The sequence below is a fragment of the Syngnathus acus genome, chromosome 2 (assembly GCF_901709675.1).
Source record: "Syngnathus acus chromosome 2, fSynAcu1.2, whole genome shotgun sequence".
Taxonomy (NCBI): Eukaryota; Metazoa; Chordata; class Actinopteri; order Syngnathiformes; family Syngnathidae; genus Syngnathus; species Syngnathus acus.
Window position 1 is genome coordinate 22,336,702 of NC_051088.1, and position 17,854 is coordinate 22,354,555.

Genomic DNA, 17,854 nt, shown 5'->3' on the forward strand with positions numbered 1-17,854 from the left:
ATGTTGACTTTTTTCCCCCCGCTCCTCGAAGTCATTTTGACTGAAGAAAACTTTATTGACCGCACTCGGGTTAACAGAGATGAAGAACGGTTACGCTGTTGTCTTTGAAAATGGCGTCAGTGCATTTGAACTCCGCTGTCATTTGTAGCTGAAGTGTCGTTTCGTGTCGCTTCCCAATTCCAAATTTGGATGCGCGGCGACGTTCCCGCTCGAGCACTTCACATTCGCAACATAAATATGTGGCGAAGTAAACTCTTACAACTCGAGTCGGCTGCGTACTAAGGCCGCAGCTGCCCCGATCTCGCGTAGGGATTGTCAAGTGCTACGGCGGCCATTGCAAGCTTGGCCTCGCTGAAGCGCCATTCTGGTGAGATGCTCAACAGCTCTTCAATTAGCTGCATTTGACACATTTCTACCCATCTTTGACTTCAGTTTAATAGATGAAGCTGATAGTTAATTGGGCCTCGCTAATGTGCTGCATTTTTGCATGGATTTGGCAAATGTCGATAGATTAGCTACATAACTAGCGTAGCTAGCTAGCATCACAATGTTACGATCCCGAGTGTGTTTACATATAACAGCACTATATTTCGGATTTAGTACTGGAGCATCAATAGTTACCTTACCTTGGTCAAACATTACATTGTACGCTGTAACACAGTGAAAGTTTGCAGTTCCCCAAGTGTAATGTATCGTATTTCTTTAGACATTTTGCTATGTGTCCACCCCATCACTATAAATTAACATAGCAATGTTAACTTGTTTTTATTCATGTATTCCAGTTCTCCTGGTGCACCCAAGTGGATGTGTGTCTTCACCAGCTTCAAAGTTATTACAGCTCGGAAATATTAGGAATTAATATCAGAATTGCATTTGTAAATTGGACATTTTGAAATTGTCAAAGTTGTAGCTTCTTCCAAATACACACACACACGTCTAGTATGGCTTCTGTACCAGTGTACTGCTTATGTCGCTTGCCATATGATGTGACTCGCTTCATGATCGAGTGTGACATTTGTCAAGACTGGTTCCATGGAAGGTACGTAAAAAAAATAAAAAAAACTGAATAAAAGTACTACTGCCAGAATCATATTTATCGCCTTCAAATTAACTGTGATGTGAATAATACTACAACATACTTTTCGTAGCCTCCATGTTCATGTTGCACGATTTAAGTGGTGGTTGAAGGGCAAGACACCACCCCGTTTGAAACATCAGTCATTTTGACCAGACGACTCTTATACACTCTCGGAATTTTGTCCGTACAAGTTTATTGGTGGCTATCATTGAATTTACCCAATTTCAAATGCATTTTTTGTTGTTTTTAAGCTGTGTGGGAGTAGAGGAGGCGAAAGCGACAGAAATAGACCTCTATCACTGCCCCAACTGTCAGCTCAGTCATGGACCGTCTGTCAGTGAGTAAAATATTCGTTTTCTGTCCGTGACACCGAGTTATGCGGATGTTTGCCATAATATTCGGGCCCCGATTTGCATATTCACAGTGCGTAAACGCCGCGGAGGCAACAAGCAGACAGATGGAGCCGCCGCCAGCGTAAGAGACCCCAGCCGTTTGGTGAAGACGGGCAGCCCCCAGTTTGTGAGGGAGCTACGCAGTCGCACTTTTCCGAGGTAGGAAAAAAAATTACGTATGTGTAGAGATTGAAGATAACGTTTAGTCACAGCAGCTTTTTATTAGACATGAAAATATCATGTTGATGTCCTTGTAATTTACACTCATTAAAAAGTCAACACGCAAGAAAACAATTACAACTTGTAAACATCACAGTGGAGGGTAGAAAAGTTTTCTTCTTAATATTTAGGGCTCCTCAACATCAGCAGCATAATGTTTGTCGAGACGAGTCAAAACGAGGATGATCGTATGCATGTCATCCACAGTGCAGATGAAGTCCTGCTGAAGCCGTCGGGGGCCCAACTGACGGTGGAGTTCCTTGAGGAGCATTCCTTCAGCGTTCCCGTCATGGTGCTGAGGCGAGACGGGCTCGGCATGACTCTGCCGCCAGCATCCTTCTGTGTCAGCGACGTCGAACACTACATCGGTAAGCCGCAGCTTCCTGCTTTCAATCTGGCCCACAATCTGGTCAGGCCTCCACTCGTGATGTTTGAACTCATAGGCGCTTTTCTCAAGGAGAACGCAGCCGTAATTGCGTTAATTGGGAATGCTCGCAGGTTCGGACAAGGAGATCGACGTGATTGACGTCTCTCGCCAATGTGACCTGAAGATGCGACTCGGTGACTTTGCCGAGTACTACAACAGCCCCAACAGAGACCGAGTGCTGAATGTCATCAGCCTGGAGTTCTCCGAAACCAGGTCTGCAGAGTTTGTGCTGGACAGGAAATAGAGTTGGGCCGGGCGATGTGCCATTAAAATGAATGTTTGACTTTTCTCACACAATCGGATTTCTTAGTTTAATCCAGTACTTTGCTCATGAAAAAAGAAAGACAATTACATTGAGAATAATGTTGTTGTTGTTTTTTTCCCAGGCTTTCAAACCTGGTGGAGACTCCGAAGATTGTGAGGAAACTGTCATGGGTGGAGAACCTCTGGCCCGAGGAGTCTGTGTTTGAGCGGCCCAATGTGCAGAAGTACTGCCTGATGGGAGTGAAGGATAGTTACACCGACTTTCACATTGACTTTGGAGGCACCTCCGTCTGGTATCACGTTTTACGGGTGAGGACACAAATACGGACTGAGCATTTTGTATTCATTGAATCTGTTTTCATTGCCCTGTGATTGTTCTGTTCATCCAGGGGGAGAAAATATTCTACCTAATATCTCCCACCCCAGCCAACCTGGCGCTTTTTGAGCGCTGGAATTCCTCGTCCAATCAGAACGAGATGTTCTTCGGGGACCAGGTTGACATGTGTTACAAGTGCTCTGTCAAACAAGGGAACACGTTGTTCATTCCAACAGGTACGAGCAAAGGAGTCTGGAACTTCTCTCCTACCTGTCTTTCTCTCGTTCGCTTTGACTGTATTCAATAATGGAACAATTTCCCAGCCATTGATGATTGATTGATAAGGTGTGTTTGTTCCAGGATGGATTCATTCGGTGCTGACTCCAGTGGACTGTCTGGCGTTTGGGGGCAATTTTTTGCATAGTCTCAATATTGACATGCAGCTTCGGTTAGTTTTCCCCCAACCTTTCACATTAGGGCTGCTCAATAAAAAAAAATACAAATCATGATTACATTGGGAATGAAATCAGGGCTGCTCAATTATATTAAAAAAAAACGTGCAAAACATATTATGACAAATTTATTGAAAACGCTTTAATTATGTGAGGACCAAACAAAATTTCAAAATGAGTTATTAAAAAAAAAAAAGCCAAGTATACCGTACTTTTCGGACTATAAGTCGCGGTTTTTTTCATAGTTTGGGTGGGGGGGCGACTTATACTCAGGAGCGACTTGTATACATATATATGTTTTTTTTCACTTTTTTGGGCATTTTATGGCTGGTGCGACTTATACTCCGGTGCGACTTATAGTCCGAAAATTACGGTAATTTCCTTGTTTAAAGAAAGTGCATTGGATGTTCATGCATATCATCATGGCACAACTTCCTCTCTTCACATTTCAGGGCATACGAATTAGAGAAACGGTTGAGCACAGCAGACTTATTCAAGTTTCCCAACTTTGAGACCGTGTGCTGGTATGTTGGGAAGCACCTTCTTGATACCTTCAGAGGTAACGTTGGACTGTTCACCTTTGCGCACCGCAGCCCCAGTATTTTTCCAAGCGGTTGGTTTTTACAAGCGTACAATGTGGTCTTTTGCAGGTTTGAGAGAAAATCGCAGGCACCCGGCCACTTACCTGGTTCATGGCGCCAAAGCGTTGAACAATGCCTTCCGCACTTGGACCAGGAAAGAGGTGACCTTACTCTCAGGCCTGGATTTAGGACGCAGGATGCCCTATTTCCATTTCATCTATTTGTATTTTCAAACAACCCCCGAAAGGTCACCAAGTCGTTGACTGTACCTTGTTACACTTAGGCGCTGGGCGATCATGAAGTGGAAATTCCAGAAACCATCAATACTCAGACACTGGTGAAGGACCTTGCTAAGGAGATACGGCTGGTTGAGGTAACGAAGCAAATAGTGGTTGAACAGTCTAAAAGTGTATTTTGTACAAGACTGTGTCATTTGTAGTGGAGTTTTTTTTCGAGCTGTGTTTCTTTTCTCTCTTCATAGGACATTTTCCAACAAAACATTGGCCGCACCGGACCTCAATTTCCTGGTTCGCCGCTCTCAAAAGCCCCCTCGACCGCCCCCTCGACCGCCTCCCAGAATTCAGGTCGCCCCCCTGGAAAGAAGAAAGGCCTCAAGCCCAAGGACATAATTGTAGGCCTCGGGACACCAGGACCCAAGAAGAAGAAGACCCAAAAGGGTCTCCTTAAGACAGAAGCGGGAGAGTTAGACCTGCTTGAGATCCATACCAAGCACACGCTAAAAAGAATCCAACCTGGCAAGTCCAAAAGCAAGAAGGTACCCCGAATAAAGATGTCATTGAAAAGCTTTCAAGTGGAAAGCATGATGTTATTTCAAACCTTCTGTCTCTTCAGTTGGAGCTGCCTTTAGAGGACTTTGAAGGAAAATTGAACAAAAGCAAGCTGAAACTTGTGCTGACCAATGGGAAAATCCAAGGGTAAACCTTTGAGCCTTGCTGCGGTGTTGATGATCTCGCCAACAGCTGAGCTTCCATTCGCTTATTTATTCAACTCTAGCAAGAAAGCGGGCCGCAATGGTGCGGGAGGAGCTGCCAACTACCAGCACCTTGCCGCCGAGGGTTCCAGTTTCTCTGACCTGGATTCGGAGGATGAGCTCCAAATAGACGAGACCCCGCCCCCACGCCGCAAGCTTGCCGGATCAAGCAAGAAGAAGAAAATCAGCGGTGAGATGTGAAATAATGACGAAGTCAATAAGCGTTATCCGAGTATGCGTGCTGCTTCGTCACATGTCAACATATGCCGTCAGGTCTTCCGAGGAAGCTTCCCAGAGCCAAGCCTTGCTCCGACCCAAATCGTATCCGGGAGCCAGGAGAGGTCGACTTTGACATCGAGGTGAGCTCAGTATGGCTAAACCAGAAATCAAGTGCTGCCTTTTTCAATTTGGGAGCTGTTCTGTGGCCATTTTAATTATTCTCAGGCGTGTTGACTGATGTACCATGTTGTTGCTTGCTTAGCACTTGTGTATTTTTGACAAGCGTGCCAATTTTGTTTGACCGCTCACATTGATTTATTTTGCATCACTAATGTTTTACGTGTTTGTGCACATGACCTCAGGAGGATTACACCACGGATGAAGAGGCGCTGGCTGCTCATGGGGTGAAGGGTGGCGCAGGCGGCATCCTGGACTTACTGAAGGCAAGCAAGCAGGTGGCAGGATTGGACTCCTCAGCACTCAGGTTGCAATACGTCTCTTTGTTATTGTTACGATACAGGTGGCACACTTCTGTTTTTTTTTTCTCAAGGTGATTTCTTAATTTTGCTTTGTTTTCCCCTCCCTCCAGCGAGGAAGCCCCAGCCTCTCCCAGTACCCGGGATGCCATCCAGGGCATGCTCTCCATGGCTAACCCACCTTCGTCGTCGTCCTCATCGTCGTCGTCATCCTCCTCCTCCTCCCCCTTGTCTATTTCTGGAGGACTGACTGAAGGATTGGCAATAGTCAAGGGGAAAGGCAACCGGGCTGTGTGGGTGACCGGCGGGGTCAAAAAGACCTCCGAGAAAAAAGCTGTTATCCAGCGGCCTGGAAAGCGGCCCATTAAGCGTCCGGCCCGCCATCTTAGCGAAGACGACAGCCCAGATGAGCAGGAGACATTGGGAACCTGTTTCAAAGATTCAGAATATGGTGAGCAATCCATAACAGTCTTCACCCGTTATATTGCGGTCCCGTCGCATCACTCGAGCAGTACAACTATTTATATAAAAAAAATAATAATAAAAAAAAAACTTTATTCTGTAGTCATTTGCTTCCACTAAATTTCTGGCCTCATTGATCCTTCTTCAAAGTGTATCCGTCATTGGAGTCTGATGAAGAGGACCATGCTAACAAGGCTAAGATGAAGCGCAAGAAAAACTGGGATGACACACCTTGGAGCCCCAAAGGTCAGCACGGTGTTGACCTCAAGTCTTTATTTTTAAACTTGGATCCTCTAACGTCCATCTTATCATCTCTCTACCAAACAGCCCGGGTGATGCCGACACTTCCAAAACAGGACCGACCGGCCAGAGATGGAGCTCGAGTGGCGTCTGTGGAAACGGGCCTGGCAGCAGCCGCGGCCAAGCTGGCGCAGCAGGTGAGGACGGCCATATTGAACGGTGATGCAGCATATTGTCATGCACAAGGACATCTTTGATTTTTTCCGTCCACGCTTCAGGAGCAGCAAAAGCCTGCTAAAAGAAAGTACACCAAAAAAGTGCGTCCTCCTGTCCCTGTTGCGAGCCCGCCTCCAGTTCACGTGGAGCAAGCTCCGCCCTCGCCGCTGCACGTTTCGGAGTCGTCGCCGGACTTCAGCCCGCACAGAAGGATGGATTATTATTCCGCCAGTCTGCTGGATCATGAATACACAGCAGGGCCGGGACCTTTCGGTCCTGGTGGCCCTAGAGGAGGCGGGGCTATGGCCCCCGGCGTTTTCCTCTCTTCACGCCGACCTTCCTTGTCTCCGCAAAACAGCAGCTCGCTCCCCGGCACGTCGCCTTCGGGGCAAGCCGGTCAAGGCACGGCGGCACTCGGTCAAGGTAAGAAACGACACAATTGCGTATCTTTGTCCAGTTTCTCATCTTCGGCGCACGTGTGTGTTTTTGGCATTCAGGGAAACGTCCAAAGAAAGGACTTGCAACAGCAAAACAGAGACTTGGAAAAATTTTGAAGATTCATCGCAACGGCAAACTGCTTTTGTGATGGAATCTGGAACTGCCGCTGAATTCCCGAGTAGGAATTCTTGCTGTGTGAAAATATTATTGAAGGAGGTAACAATAGTAATCTATATTTTATACTCGAAAGCTTGTTTACTAAAGTTTCCAGGTGTTTGTCTGACCATCTCTTGGCTAACATTTGCTAAGCTAATTAGCAGCTTCTCGGTGTCACGAGCACACCTCTCGCTGTTTGGAAGGACGCGTAAAGTGGACAATAACGACGAGGTTTTCCAATCACATTTTGAAAGGGAGCGAAAATGATGCGTCTTAGTTCAACTGTAATTCCAATGTAAGGCTTTCTTTTTTTCAAAAACCTAATATTTACCTCAAATGACCTTCGGGTTTTTTAATTGGACTTTTGAATACATCACTCAGTGTAGAAATCACTGTTGCTTCTTAAACATTTCATTTGTAGATTGTTCTACAAACCAGGAGAATTAAGCAACAATTGATCATGTACACTTATATTTATTGCAATTTAATTTATTTTCAAAGGCAACGTTTTGTCAACTTGAGCCTATTTTGTGTTCTTTCCACCTGCCTTTGTCTCTGTCATCCTTCTTGGTCCCCGCAGTACAAAAATGCTAACCATTCTTATGTTGGAAATCTTTTCATATTTTTACATTTTGTTTGAGTTGTACATATGTATGATCTGTTATGTGTATATAGCTAGATTGGAAGAGCAAAGACAAAAATGATTTGCAGTGGATATAAAAACTGTTCATTTAAAATCAAAACTCCTAACTTTAATTCTTTCTGGGTGAACAATTAGCAGAAACAATCTTGCTTAGTCAATCCACCCCAAACATTTGGTAAACAGTTGATACGTGTCCTCTTCAGATTTTGTGTGTTTTGCTCCGGTGAAATCATTTGCAAGTGACCATTTAATAATTGAAGAACCGCCCACGCATCATCGTGGCTTTTTCATTTGGTCCTTGTTTTTATATCCACTGTAATTCCTGCTAGGCTTTAGTATCCATTCCGCAGAATGTACGAGAAACAGAATGTCTGCAGAAATGTGGATGTACCAATTGAAAACCTGAATGATCAACTTGTGTAAATATATGTTGTCATTTTGTTTTTATAGTGCAGAAACATTGAAACCCTTCTTATGGATGTACATGACACTGCTGTATTTTTTAAATAGTTGTTTTTATATTTGTATACAGTAATTGTTATCTTTAGTTGTCTTGGCTGTGTAACATTTGAAGAGTAGGGAGGAAATGAATTCCTTTTTGTTTCCTCCTGGTTTAGTTGATTATTAATCATCACATATTCACTTTTGTGTTTTGTGTACTGTTTTAAACATGCTTTATTTACCACATGGAAAAGAATTATAACTAGATTTTTTTCAAATATCAAGTGATTGGTTTTTGTGTTTGTCTATTGGAGACAATTGATAGAAAGCTGCACATATCTCAAATGCTTTGCTGCAGATGGGCTTGAGGGTCCACAAACATAAATTGCTGCAACTACACTAATTCTGTATTTATTTAGACAAACCATTCACATCGATGGACATTTTTGAGTGTTACATTAATATAAAGAGGTTTTCAGAGTGTTGAAGGTGAAACCTAATATACAAATTCCACACAGCCAGGATTTAAATTCAGAATTGTGTAAACCACGCTGCCATAGCTACCATTTGAATTAATAGAAAGTCTTTTCGGGGGGTCTTTTTAGTAAAATGTACACTAAACTCGTTGCTGGAACAAATGACTAGCGGTTTTTTCAAAGTACTTTTTTTTTTAACATGGGAGTGCCCCCAGCCCCGCCCCGGTAGACGCAGCACGCTGCTATTCTCGCGAGATCTCGTCTTGCCCTCTCACTTGTTAGTCCAAGATGGAGACGTGCAACACGCATTCGAGGTAAGCACAAATACTTGTTTAGGCCAGTGTCTTCGTGGCTTTTTAAGGCAGCTGTTTTTTCCTCGTCGAAATAATTGTGTTAAGAAACTGCCTGCTTTTGTGTTCCGGAGGTCACAAGTGTTTTCGAAGGGCTGCTACACTGGCTGTAGCGCCCTAAAGCGCCATTTTTAATGTAGCCATGATCCACTGATCGAGCATTGTGGCGAGCTCTCGTTGCTATCTTAGCAAGCTACAAGCGACAGGCTAGCACCCGCTGATGTTCTTCCCTTCTCCCGCGTCTGTTACGGCTACAAGATCGCTCTTTTTGGTCAGTTATCGCTCGCTCTCCTCATACGACCAGATGACCAATTAGTATCCGGGAGAAATGTTCCGACGTGTATCCGGGTGCTAATTTGACTTTGTAATCTGCGAACGTTAGCTGTTAACCCTAAACCCAAACTGGTGCCGAGGTGACAGGCATTAGCTTGAACGAACCGTGAAGACACCATGTAAAGACGGCTACGCTTGTGGAATATTTAAAAAAGCTAACAACGTCGTGTTAGGATACATTCTTACAGCCAAGCCACGATATTGTGTTTCGCTCTTTGATGACCTGAAGAAATAAAATTACATCCGTTTTACGTATGTTAGTACAATCAAAGTGTGCTTTAATGAAAGCTCTGATACGGCGTGTCTTTATACATCTTGCAATAAGAACGTAGGGAGAAAATAATGGCTCGCCCTGTGGGGTGAACTTGATTCCACCGCAAATCCCTTGAGTGCGCCAGTATGATTTGACTTGGTCACCGTTTGCCTGTTTGTTCGTTCTCATAGTCAGGTGCCAGTGATGACACTGACACGAAGGGTTCAAATGTTGTTTTAACGCCAAATTCACGCTGAGTGCAGAACAGATGCGTTGCGGATGCAATGCGTCCTCCGTTAGGACGCCGCAAGAGAAAGAAAGCATTGGAGTCTGCACCAACTGCGCTGCGTATTCGTACGCTGAGCTTTGTCAGATTTCCAATATTTCCAAATAAATTTCAAAATAAAAGCGTTTTGCGAACTCCTTTGTTTTTTATTTTATAATTTATTTAAAAATATATTACATATCGGCAATATACAGACCACCCCTTGCAGCCGACTACATAGCGTGACACATGTCCGGAATTTAAAGGACAAAAAAAAATAGCTTGAAATAAATTAAACAAAATAAACACAAAATGTACTCACCCGTTATCTACCCAGTCTTTATTTAGACAAGGCTCATTTTAAATTAGAAAATACTGACAGTGTACTGCCAAACACAAATGTCACAAAAAGTACATACATTTCACAGTTTAGTAAAAGAAGCGCAAGTAAAAAAAAAATCACAAAATGCCCTTGACTTAAGTTACACAACTGCACATCAATGAAAAAGTACACATTTGCTAATTTAATGGAGCCTATATACACTAGTTCGACCTAATTTTAGTCTTACTGAATAGTTAACGTTTGACATTTTGTCACTTCTTTTTCAAGTCATTCCTTTTGGAAGGAGTTTGAACAAAAAAAGCCATACCAAAATGAAATTATATCGGCAGCATTTTGGAGAAAAACAAAGCTGTTTTGGCTGTTCAACATCAAATAAAATTAAGAGCACAACAAAACTGCAATTAATTACAAATGTGTACTTTTCCGATGAGGCTGGCAGCTTTTGAATTGTTTCCTCGATTGTTCTCTGGCGGGTCGTGCCACCAGTCTCATCGGCACCGACGGCCAGCCAGCCGTCTGCTAGCATGATGCAGCTTACATACAACGTGGCTCGTGTCCAGTTTACTTCTGCTGTCAAACATTCCAGAAGCCACGTCTGCTTTTAAATTGGAAGGAATGTTTAGGATATCCTTTTTTTTTTTTTTTTTTTTTAAAGACATTTTAGAGACCAAATTTTTGTTTGTTTTGGGGAAATAACATTTCCTGTTTCTTGTTACAAAGAGTACAAACAAAATCTCTTTGATCGTGTGTTCGGGAACTTGCCAACATGCAGATAACAATTCAGGCGTCTTGTTTTGTTGTCTGTTGCGATCAACAGAAGTAAAAGACTGCTCATTGTCCTTTCCTGTCATTTTCCCCCGAAAAAAATCTTTCTAGACACTGAGACAAGCTGCGAAGCATGCCAGTGAACCGAGTGCCGGAGCTATTGAACCAAAGAAGTTCTGGTATGTACCGCTTCTTCCTGTGCTCCTAACTTTTCAGATGTTGAAACAAATGTGCGGCAAGATATCAGTTCAAAACATCCATTTTTAAGCTAACTTAACATCGTGGTCGGCATTTAGTCCACCGCAGAGTAGCAGGGTGTCCATTGTGACTCAAACTAAAAAAGAAAAAAAATGAAGCGTGCCGCTCCTTTGTTTAAGTGGACTGATTAATTGGGACAATGCGTCCACTTGCACCACGTCCGGAATGTGCGTCTGGTCTCACCGGTGATCGGCATACGGCTTTTCTGCTTGCCCCGTTCGCGACAAAAATGAACGGACGGGGAAAAAAATGACTCGAGCCATCTTGTTACTCGGCACACAAAGGTTTGCGGCAGCGAGATCAAATGAATGCAATTGGAGCAAAAGTCGCGAAACATCAAATGGGAAGTGATTTCTTTCCTTTTCCGACACGCCTTTGTCTGAACACAAATATTCTCAAATGCAGAACGGCGCTCACAATTTATGAAACGACAACCTAGTTGACGCTGTTCACGTCAATGATTTTCTTGTGCTGTCGAAGTCTCCACGGCGACGTCGCTGCTGGCGTACGTGTTCCATCCAAACGATCTGCCGTTTAGCACAATAGATTTGATCCTTGCTGATGTGTCTTCCACAAAAATGTGTGTGCCGAGTAACATCAGCCTCCCCCTTTCTAATTTTGTTTGCGCTGCTCACCTAGGACGAACCTCTGAAATGAAACTGGAGGAAGCTCATTTGGCTATTACAGCGGATTTTTTTTGTAAAAAGTCTTTTTTTTTTTAATTATTATTTTGTTTTTTTACTGGCTTTTCATGATCCCTACAAATACACACTTAGTACAATTTACCGTGAAACATTTTTACACACTAATGATCATTTTCTTTGCATGCATTCGTGTATAAAAGTCTTAAGGCACTAAAATATTTGTTGATTATGTCAGCATTTAGGCAGTATCAACTTTGACTATTTAACATTCGACATCCCAACATGTAACATGAGACCCTGCAGATCGACCTTTGATAGTCATGAAATAAGTGATTTCACCAGTATTATTTTTGTGGTATGTCAGCTTTGTTTAGATCTTTGTAGTGGTATTTGGGAATTATGGTACGGTGTCATTTTTGCCCACTAAGATTCACAATATGATACAAGCACTGCTACAAATGCAATGTCACTCTGAGTATATTTTAGTTGTGAAACTCGTTTTTGTGTCCACATATACTGCCCTGCGGTGGCCAAGTGTCACAATTTTTTATTTACTATGTATTTGTTGTTACTACGGTATATGGTTTTGTGAAGTTTTTTTTTTTTTTGGGTGGAGGCTGTCACGGATTAGTGGCATTTCCATTTATTTCAATGGGGAATTCCAACAAGTCACGCTCTGCATTTAGTCGTTCAACTTCAATCGAGCCAATTCCTTCTGAGGAGTCCGAATGGTGTGTGTTGTCTAATCGGAGCCTTGTCATTGCTCACTTTTTGCACACTCGCCGCACGCCAATGCCTATGTGCTATGTTCACGCGCGAGCAACGTCACTCATGGTTTGAGAAGCAGAAGAAAAAAAAGAACGATCACGGTTTTTTTGCCGAGCTCGTTGGTGTCGCCGGTGTGTTTTCTTTTCTGCCGAAATCCAAGTGAGAAGCGCAAGTGTGTGTGTGCGCGCGCCTGTGAGTGAGTGTGACGACAATGATTCAGCGAGTTGCTCTATGCGTTGCTGCTCGCTAGCTGTTAGCTTGCTAGCTAGCGCGTGCTACGGCTGTCTGGTGATGAGTCAGGAGGGTAAGAAACGGAACTAGTCGTCGCAAAACGCATGTTTAGCCCGTCGCACCTTTTTCCCCCCCGACTTTCCCCGCATGCCATCGTCTCGGCCACACGAGCGCCCTTGTCTCCGCGAGTCGAGAAGGCATCTGAGAAGGAACTGCGGGCTTTTTTCCCCCCCTTCGGCCTACGCAGCCCCGACCTAAATTTGGAAAGCGTCAGGTCAAGATACTGTGCTGGCTCTCCTAGTTGTGGATTGACAGCTGCGACTCGGATGCTCCCAAGACACGTTTAGGCCGAAGGTTGTTCCCAGGCTCAGCACACGCTCGTTTTTCGTGTGATTCGGCCAAATTGTACGCAGTCTCGGGCTAGTTGACCGCTTTGAAGTGCATCTCTTTCTTGACACACTTGAAAGCGAAACGGGCTAACAACAACTCCGCACGCAGCCAATGTTGCCGTCCCGTGCCGTGCGCTTGTATTTAGTGTGGACTCAACCTCAATCAAGTATGTTTTGTCGTGCCAGATGTTTGTGTAACACTATCCCCGGCGTATACGTTCGCGAATTGTCAACATTTTAACACCAAGCGGGTGTTAGCATGCTACTGTGTTAGCTAGGTAGCCACCTAGCCCCCAACTTTAAGCTGTCGGCGTTGAGTGTTTGGAATTGCGGTGGTCACGCCACTTAAGGGCATACAAACATACAATTGTACATTACAATAAACGCTATCGGAGCTCCGAGGCAAGTCTAAGGCGACGTCTGGCGTCTGTTTTACCCGTCGCCGTTTAGTATTTTTCCTAGCTAGTCACCGGCCAATGCGCTTTCTGTAACTTTGCTTTGTGAATGACTCCAAACAGTCACCCAACAAACCTCTCATTTTAACACATTTTTCTGCGTTGCTAGTTTCACACATTTTGTCTTCTCATCACTGTCCATGCCGTTTGAGTGATTTATAAACATCTTGGGTTGGTTTACAAATTTGTTTTTCAAACAAGTCTGTTCTAGATGCACACAGTAAAACAGTACAGCAATTGTGTACACGTCAAATTTGCAGCTAAATGTTCTTGGTTTGCTTTTTGTCGCCCTCTTCTAGGTGAAGTGACTCAAACATGCCGTTAAGCGGCCGTTTCCAAATCATCTGTACGTATACCCTCAAATCACATTCACTGTCGCTTGATTGCGTAAATCTAAGTGTGTGAAAACCAGTCGTTGTGTATCTGAAAAACATGGTTATTAATATGCACAACAGGAGCTTCTAATAGATCACCAATCATGAAGGTGGACAGAAGCAAGTTAAAGAAAACCCCCACGGAAGCTGTGAGTACACGTGCTCATTTTCTGCATGACAATTTGTAGTAATCCTGGTGCTGACTCCAATTGGGATGTCCGCACTAAGTGTCAGGGCCTAATTTTAGACTTAGGATGCGAATGTTGAAACAAAAGCGATTGGTGCATTCCATTGCTCCATCTTGAACACCGTGTCCCTTTGAACCTGCAGCCCGCTGACTGCCGGATACTTATCGAGAAGTTGAAAGCATGCAGTGATGACCAACTGCTTGTTGAACTGCAGCACATCAAGACCTGGAATATTGGCAAGGTAATTTCTTTGGAATGGGGAAAAAAAAAAACAATTGAGTTTCATTCCAGGAATGTCATAGTGTGTGTCCATTTTGATAGTAACTCGTTTTGTACGTTTGCATGATTTTGACAACCTTACGGGAATCGAAAAGATTGTGAGTCTTTCTTGTCTTTGGCCGTTAGTGCGAGTTGTACCACTGGGTGGATCTGCTGGACCGCTTCGATGGCATTCTGTGCGATGCGGGCCAGACATTGGAGAATATGTCATGGCTGCTGGTGTGCGACCGGCCCGACAACAGCCAGCTCAAAGCGCTGCTTTTGGCAGTGCTCAACTTTACAGCGTTGCTCATTGAGTACAGCTTCTCCAGGCACCTTTACAGCTCCATAGAGGTAGGTTCTGCTTGGAAGGGCAACGTCATCTTAAAATGCAATTTGTTAATATCAACCATTTTCATTTCTTAATATTGGTGCTTCTGGGGCTGCAACTAATGATTATTTTGGTAGTCGGCCATTATTTTTACAATGAGTTGACAAGTCAAGCGATGATTTCAATTGTCTTGATACTTACATAACTTCACTTTGCATTTATTATACATAGTGTATAACCACAATAGAAACAAATGCTACTTGGCATGTAAAATCTCTTGTAAACAAACATACTGTGCATAGCTAACTCATAATGAAGTATTTTTTGCCTCGTATAGCATATTTGATCATCTGTTCCTCCTTTGCAGCACTTAACAACCCTGCTGGCGTCATGTGACATGCAAGTGGTCCTGTCTGTGCTGAACCTGCTCTACGTCTTCAGCAAGCGTTCCAACTACATCACAAGACTAGGATCTGACAAAAGAACACCTCTCTTGGCACGCCTGCAACATCTGGCTGAGGTTGAGCAAACGTTAATGTTTCTTTTTTTTTTTTGATACGATGATCTCAGATGTCCCTTGAATGTTTTGTCTCTTTTGGCTCTTGTACAGAGCTGGGGAGGAAAGGAAAATGGCTTTGGCCTAGCTGAATGCTGCAGGGATCTTCTTATGACGGTAGGAGTCTCTTTATTGACCCATTTCGTAATGCCGTGTTGCGATTTTGCCTCAGTAAATCAAATATATTTTGTTTGTCCCACCCCAACTGCCTACTAATTGTGCCTGGCCAGAAGTACCCTCCCAGTGCCACCACACTGCACTTTGAGTTTTATGCTGAACCTGCTCCTGAGGTCAAAGTGGAGAGGAAGGTAAAGCTTGATCAATTCCTTGCAATATAATTCAAGAAAAGTCCGAGGCGGCTTTAAATGTTAAATGCGTTTCTCCTTCAGACAAGCAGCAACACTCTACACTATATTCACATTGAGCAACTTGACAAGGTATGCACTGATTCAATTACAGGATCAACTCAGGAGTTATTATTTTATTTCACGGTGTACTTTTTCTCCTCCCTTTCAGATTTCAGACAGTCCATCTGAGATCATGCAGTCGCTCACAGGCATGTACAACATCCCGAAAGACAAGCAGACATTGCTCTTCACACACATTCGTCTGGCTCATGGCTTTTCGAATCACAAAAAGAGGCTGCAGGCCGTGCAGGCCAGACTGCATGCCATCTCCATACTGGGTGGGTTGAAACGAATCGCTTCAGATTATGAGCAACCGTGTCCACGAGACGTGCCTCCATTCCTAAAAGCTCCCTTTTTTCTTTTTACAGTTTATTCAAATGCGCTTGGCGAGTCCACCAATAGCATCCTGTATAACGGCTTGATAGAGGAGCTAGTGGATGTCTTACAGATTACAGACAAGCAGCTTGTGGTAAGTGGCGAATGTCTTTGTGACTCGGTACGGTCCAGCTGTTCACTACATGTGTTGCTACACTCTTTGTGGTCAAGTATCCGTTGCTTAAAGCGTTCCACACTGCCGCAGAGATGCTGTCTGATTGCACTTCAATGGCTTTCGGCATTGTGTAAGCTTAAAGATGGCAAACGAAGAAGTTAGGTCTTATTTTGTTTCTTTAAGACGCAAGGTGTAATTTTGTTTGAGAGTCAATTCGAAATGACACACATTCAACACATTAGACCCTCTGTGGGTTTTTTGTTTTTGTTTTTTTTGTTCAGTTTGTGCAAAACTGCACCTTGTAAAGTGAGTTGAGTTGAGTTCACTAGTACAGAGAGTGAAATAGTAGCAGGACAATCACAGAATTTTGCTTGCAAATCAAAGCAATAAAAATGTCGTGTTGAAATACCCCACCCCGTAAGTCAGCTCGGGCAAAATGGTCATCGCGACCCCTCTGCCAAGACTTGCAGGAATTAAATTGAGGCCAAATTTGAAAGCCACCCTCTTCCTTTCTTGGCACTTCAGGATATCAAGGCTGCATCTCTGCGCACTTTAACCTCCATTGTCCATTTGGAGAGAACGCCCAAGCTTTCCAACATCATTGACTGCACCGGCACCGCCTCCTACCATGGCTTCTTGCCCGTGTTGGTGCGCAACTGTATACAGGCGATGATTGGTGAGTGTCCTTTTGGCGTCCGCTTTGCTTGACACTTAATACTAAGGAGTTTTTCTCTTGAACCGCTTCTTTGCAGATCCTCTGATGGAACCGTACCCGCATCAGTTTGCCACTGCACTCTTTTCTTTCCTCTATCATTTGGCCAGCTATGATGCTGGGGGTGAAGCCCTTGTCTCTTGTGGAATGATGGAAGCCCTCTTAAAGGTATACCGTACTTGCCTGTCTCATCAAGATAGGTCCCTGTTTTTTTTTTTTTTTTTTTTTGACATCACGACGTTGCTCTGCAGGTGATCAAATTTCTGGGAGACGAGCAGGACCAGATCACTTTTGTAACAAGAGCGGTTCGGGTCGTGGACCTCATCACCAACCTTGACATGGCTGCCTTCCAGTCACACAGCGGCCTTTCTATTTTCATCTGCAGGCTCGAGGTCCTTCCCGCTTTGACACGTCTAATCGTTGAAGCGTAAATGTTCATACTTAACCGTTCCCTTCTCCGGCTTTTTCGACACGTACGTAGCATGAGGTGGACCTATCAAGGAAAGAGTGCCCATTCGTCATTAAGCCAAAGATCCGAAGGCCAAGGCCCACTGTCGAGTCTGAAGACATGGACACAGACATGGAGAGTAAGTGGACTAAAATGAATCTTTTTTCGAAATAATATCGATGGCATTCGATATCACGTGCTAAGATGTCATGATGATACAAAACAGCGTCTGAGGTTGCCATGGAAAGCAGCCCTGGGCCATCGTCTTCTGCTTCCAGACCGGAAGTGGAGCAGAGCGCACCGCCGAGTAGCGCTGCAAACACGCCACGTGCAGGTAGACGCGCGTGCACGCCGCATTGGTAACACAATGTACACGTGTTTGAAATAGTTTGTGTGACCTTTTGCGCAGGCATGCAGTGTATCCCCCAAAGGGCAGCTCTCTTAAAGTCAATGCTAAATTTCCTGAAGAAAGCCATCCAAGACCCCGCCTTCTCTGATGGCATCCGCCATGGTGAGTTGCACAGACGGAGCCAGTCGAGAGCTCCGCCT

At 44.1% G+C, this 17,854-nt stretch overlaps 2 protein-coding genes across 12 annotated transcripts in view; both read left to right on the forward strand.

Moving 5' to 3' along the window:
• The first annotated feature begins 79 nt into the window (after nt 1-79).
• phf8 (PHD finger protein 8) lies at nt 80-8,295 on the forward strand. Of its 2 annotated transcripts, XM_037246402.1 has the most exons (22): nt 80-367; nt 783-1,039; nt 1,330-1,415; nt 1,503-1,629; nt 1,897-2,057; nt 2,188-2,329; nt 2,503-2,689; nt 2,770-2,932; nt 3,057-3,144; nt 3,601-3,707; nt 3,799-3,890; nt 4,013-4,102; nt 4,211-4,504; nt 4,582-4,664; nt 4,744-4,910; nt 4,994-5,079; nt 5,302-5,423; nt 5,529-5,866; nt 6,028-6,123; nt 6,205-6,314; nt 6,396-6,756; nt 6,831-8,295. In XM_037246402.1, the coding sequence occupies exons 2-22, from the start codon at nt 942-944 to the stop codon at nt 6,917-6,919; spliced, it is 3,087 nt and encodes a 1,028-aa protein (XP_037102297.1). In that variant the 5' UTR covers nt 80-367; nt 783-941; the 3' UTR covers nt 6,920-8,295. The 2 variants fall into 2 exon arrangements, with proteins under 2 accessions (XP_037102297.1, XP_037102298.1); XM_037246403.1 differs by lacking the exons at nt 80-367; nt 783-1,039 and adding an exon at nt 1,064-1,167 and having other exon boundaries at nt 1,220-1,415.
• A 447-nt stretch (nt 8,296-8,742) lies between these two features.
• Nucleotides 8,743-17,854, forward strand: part of huwe1 (HECT, UBA and WWE domain containing E3 ubiquitin protein ligase 1) — a 30,888-nt gene continuing 21,776 nt past the window's right edge. For 8 of the 10 annotated variants that reach the window (XM_037246035.1, XM_037246044.1, XM_037246041.1 and 5 more), the window contains exons 1-18: nt 8,743-8,801; nt 10,908-10,975; nt 13,841-13,887; nt 13,997-14,064; nt 14,246-14,344; nt 14,509-14,715; nt 15,060-15,212; nt 15,303-15,365; nt 15,479-15,556; nt 15,638-15,685; nt 15,765-15,933; nt 16,024-16,124; nt 16,671-16,821; nt 16,898-17,025; nt 17,109-17,249; nt 17,339-17,444; nt 17,532-17,639; nt 17,715-17,816. In XM_037246035.1, the coding sequence (XP_037101930.1) occupies nt 14,020-14,064; nt 14,246-14,344; nt 14,509-14,715; nt 15,060-15,212; nt 15,303-15,365; nt 15,479-15,556; nt 15,638-15,685; nt 15,765-15,933; nt 16,024-16,124; nt 16,671-16,821; nt 16,898-17,025; nt 17,109-17,249; nt 17,339-17,444; nt 17,532-17,639; nt 17,715-17,816 (1,699 nt within the window). In that variant the 5' untranslated portion in view covers nt 8,743-8,801; nt 10,908-10,975; nt 13,841-13,887; nt 13,997-14,019. Of the gene's footprint in view, nt 8,802-10,907; nt 10,976-12,632; nt 12,771-13,840; nt 13,888-13,996; nt 14,065-14,245; nt 14,345-14,508; nt 14,716-15,059; nt 15,213-15,302; nt 15,366-15,478; nt 15,557-15,637; nt 15,686-15,764; nt 15,934-16,023; nt 16,125-16,670; nt 16,822-16,897; nt 17,026-17,108; nt 17,250-17,338; nt 17,445-17,531; nt 17,640-17,714; nt 17,817-17,854 lie in introns of those variants that run through there. The other 2 variants (XM_037246039.1, XM_037246036.1) reach the window with 2 other exon arrangements.

Bases quoted from the DNA above. Each gene is read 5' to 3' on its own strand.
- phf8 (XM_037246402.1), top strand. From the start codon at position 942: ATGGCTTCTGTACCAGTGTACTGCTTATGTCGCTTGCCATATGATGTG. The intron at 2,058-2,187 runs GTAAGCCGCAGC...GAATGCTCGCAG, and splicing joins CGACGTCGAACACTACATCG to GTTCGGACAAGGAGATCGAC. The intron at 3,708-3,798 runs GTAACGTTGGAC...GGTCTTTTGCAG, and splicing joins CCTTCTTGATACCTTCAGAG to GTTTGAGAGAAAATCGCAGG.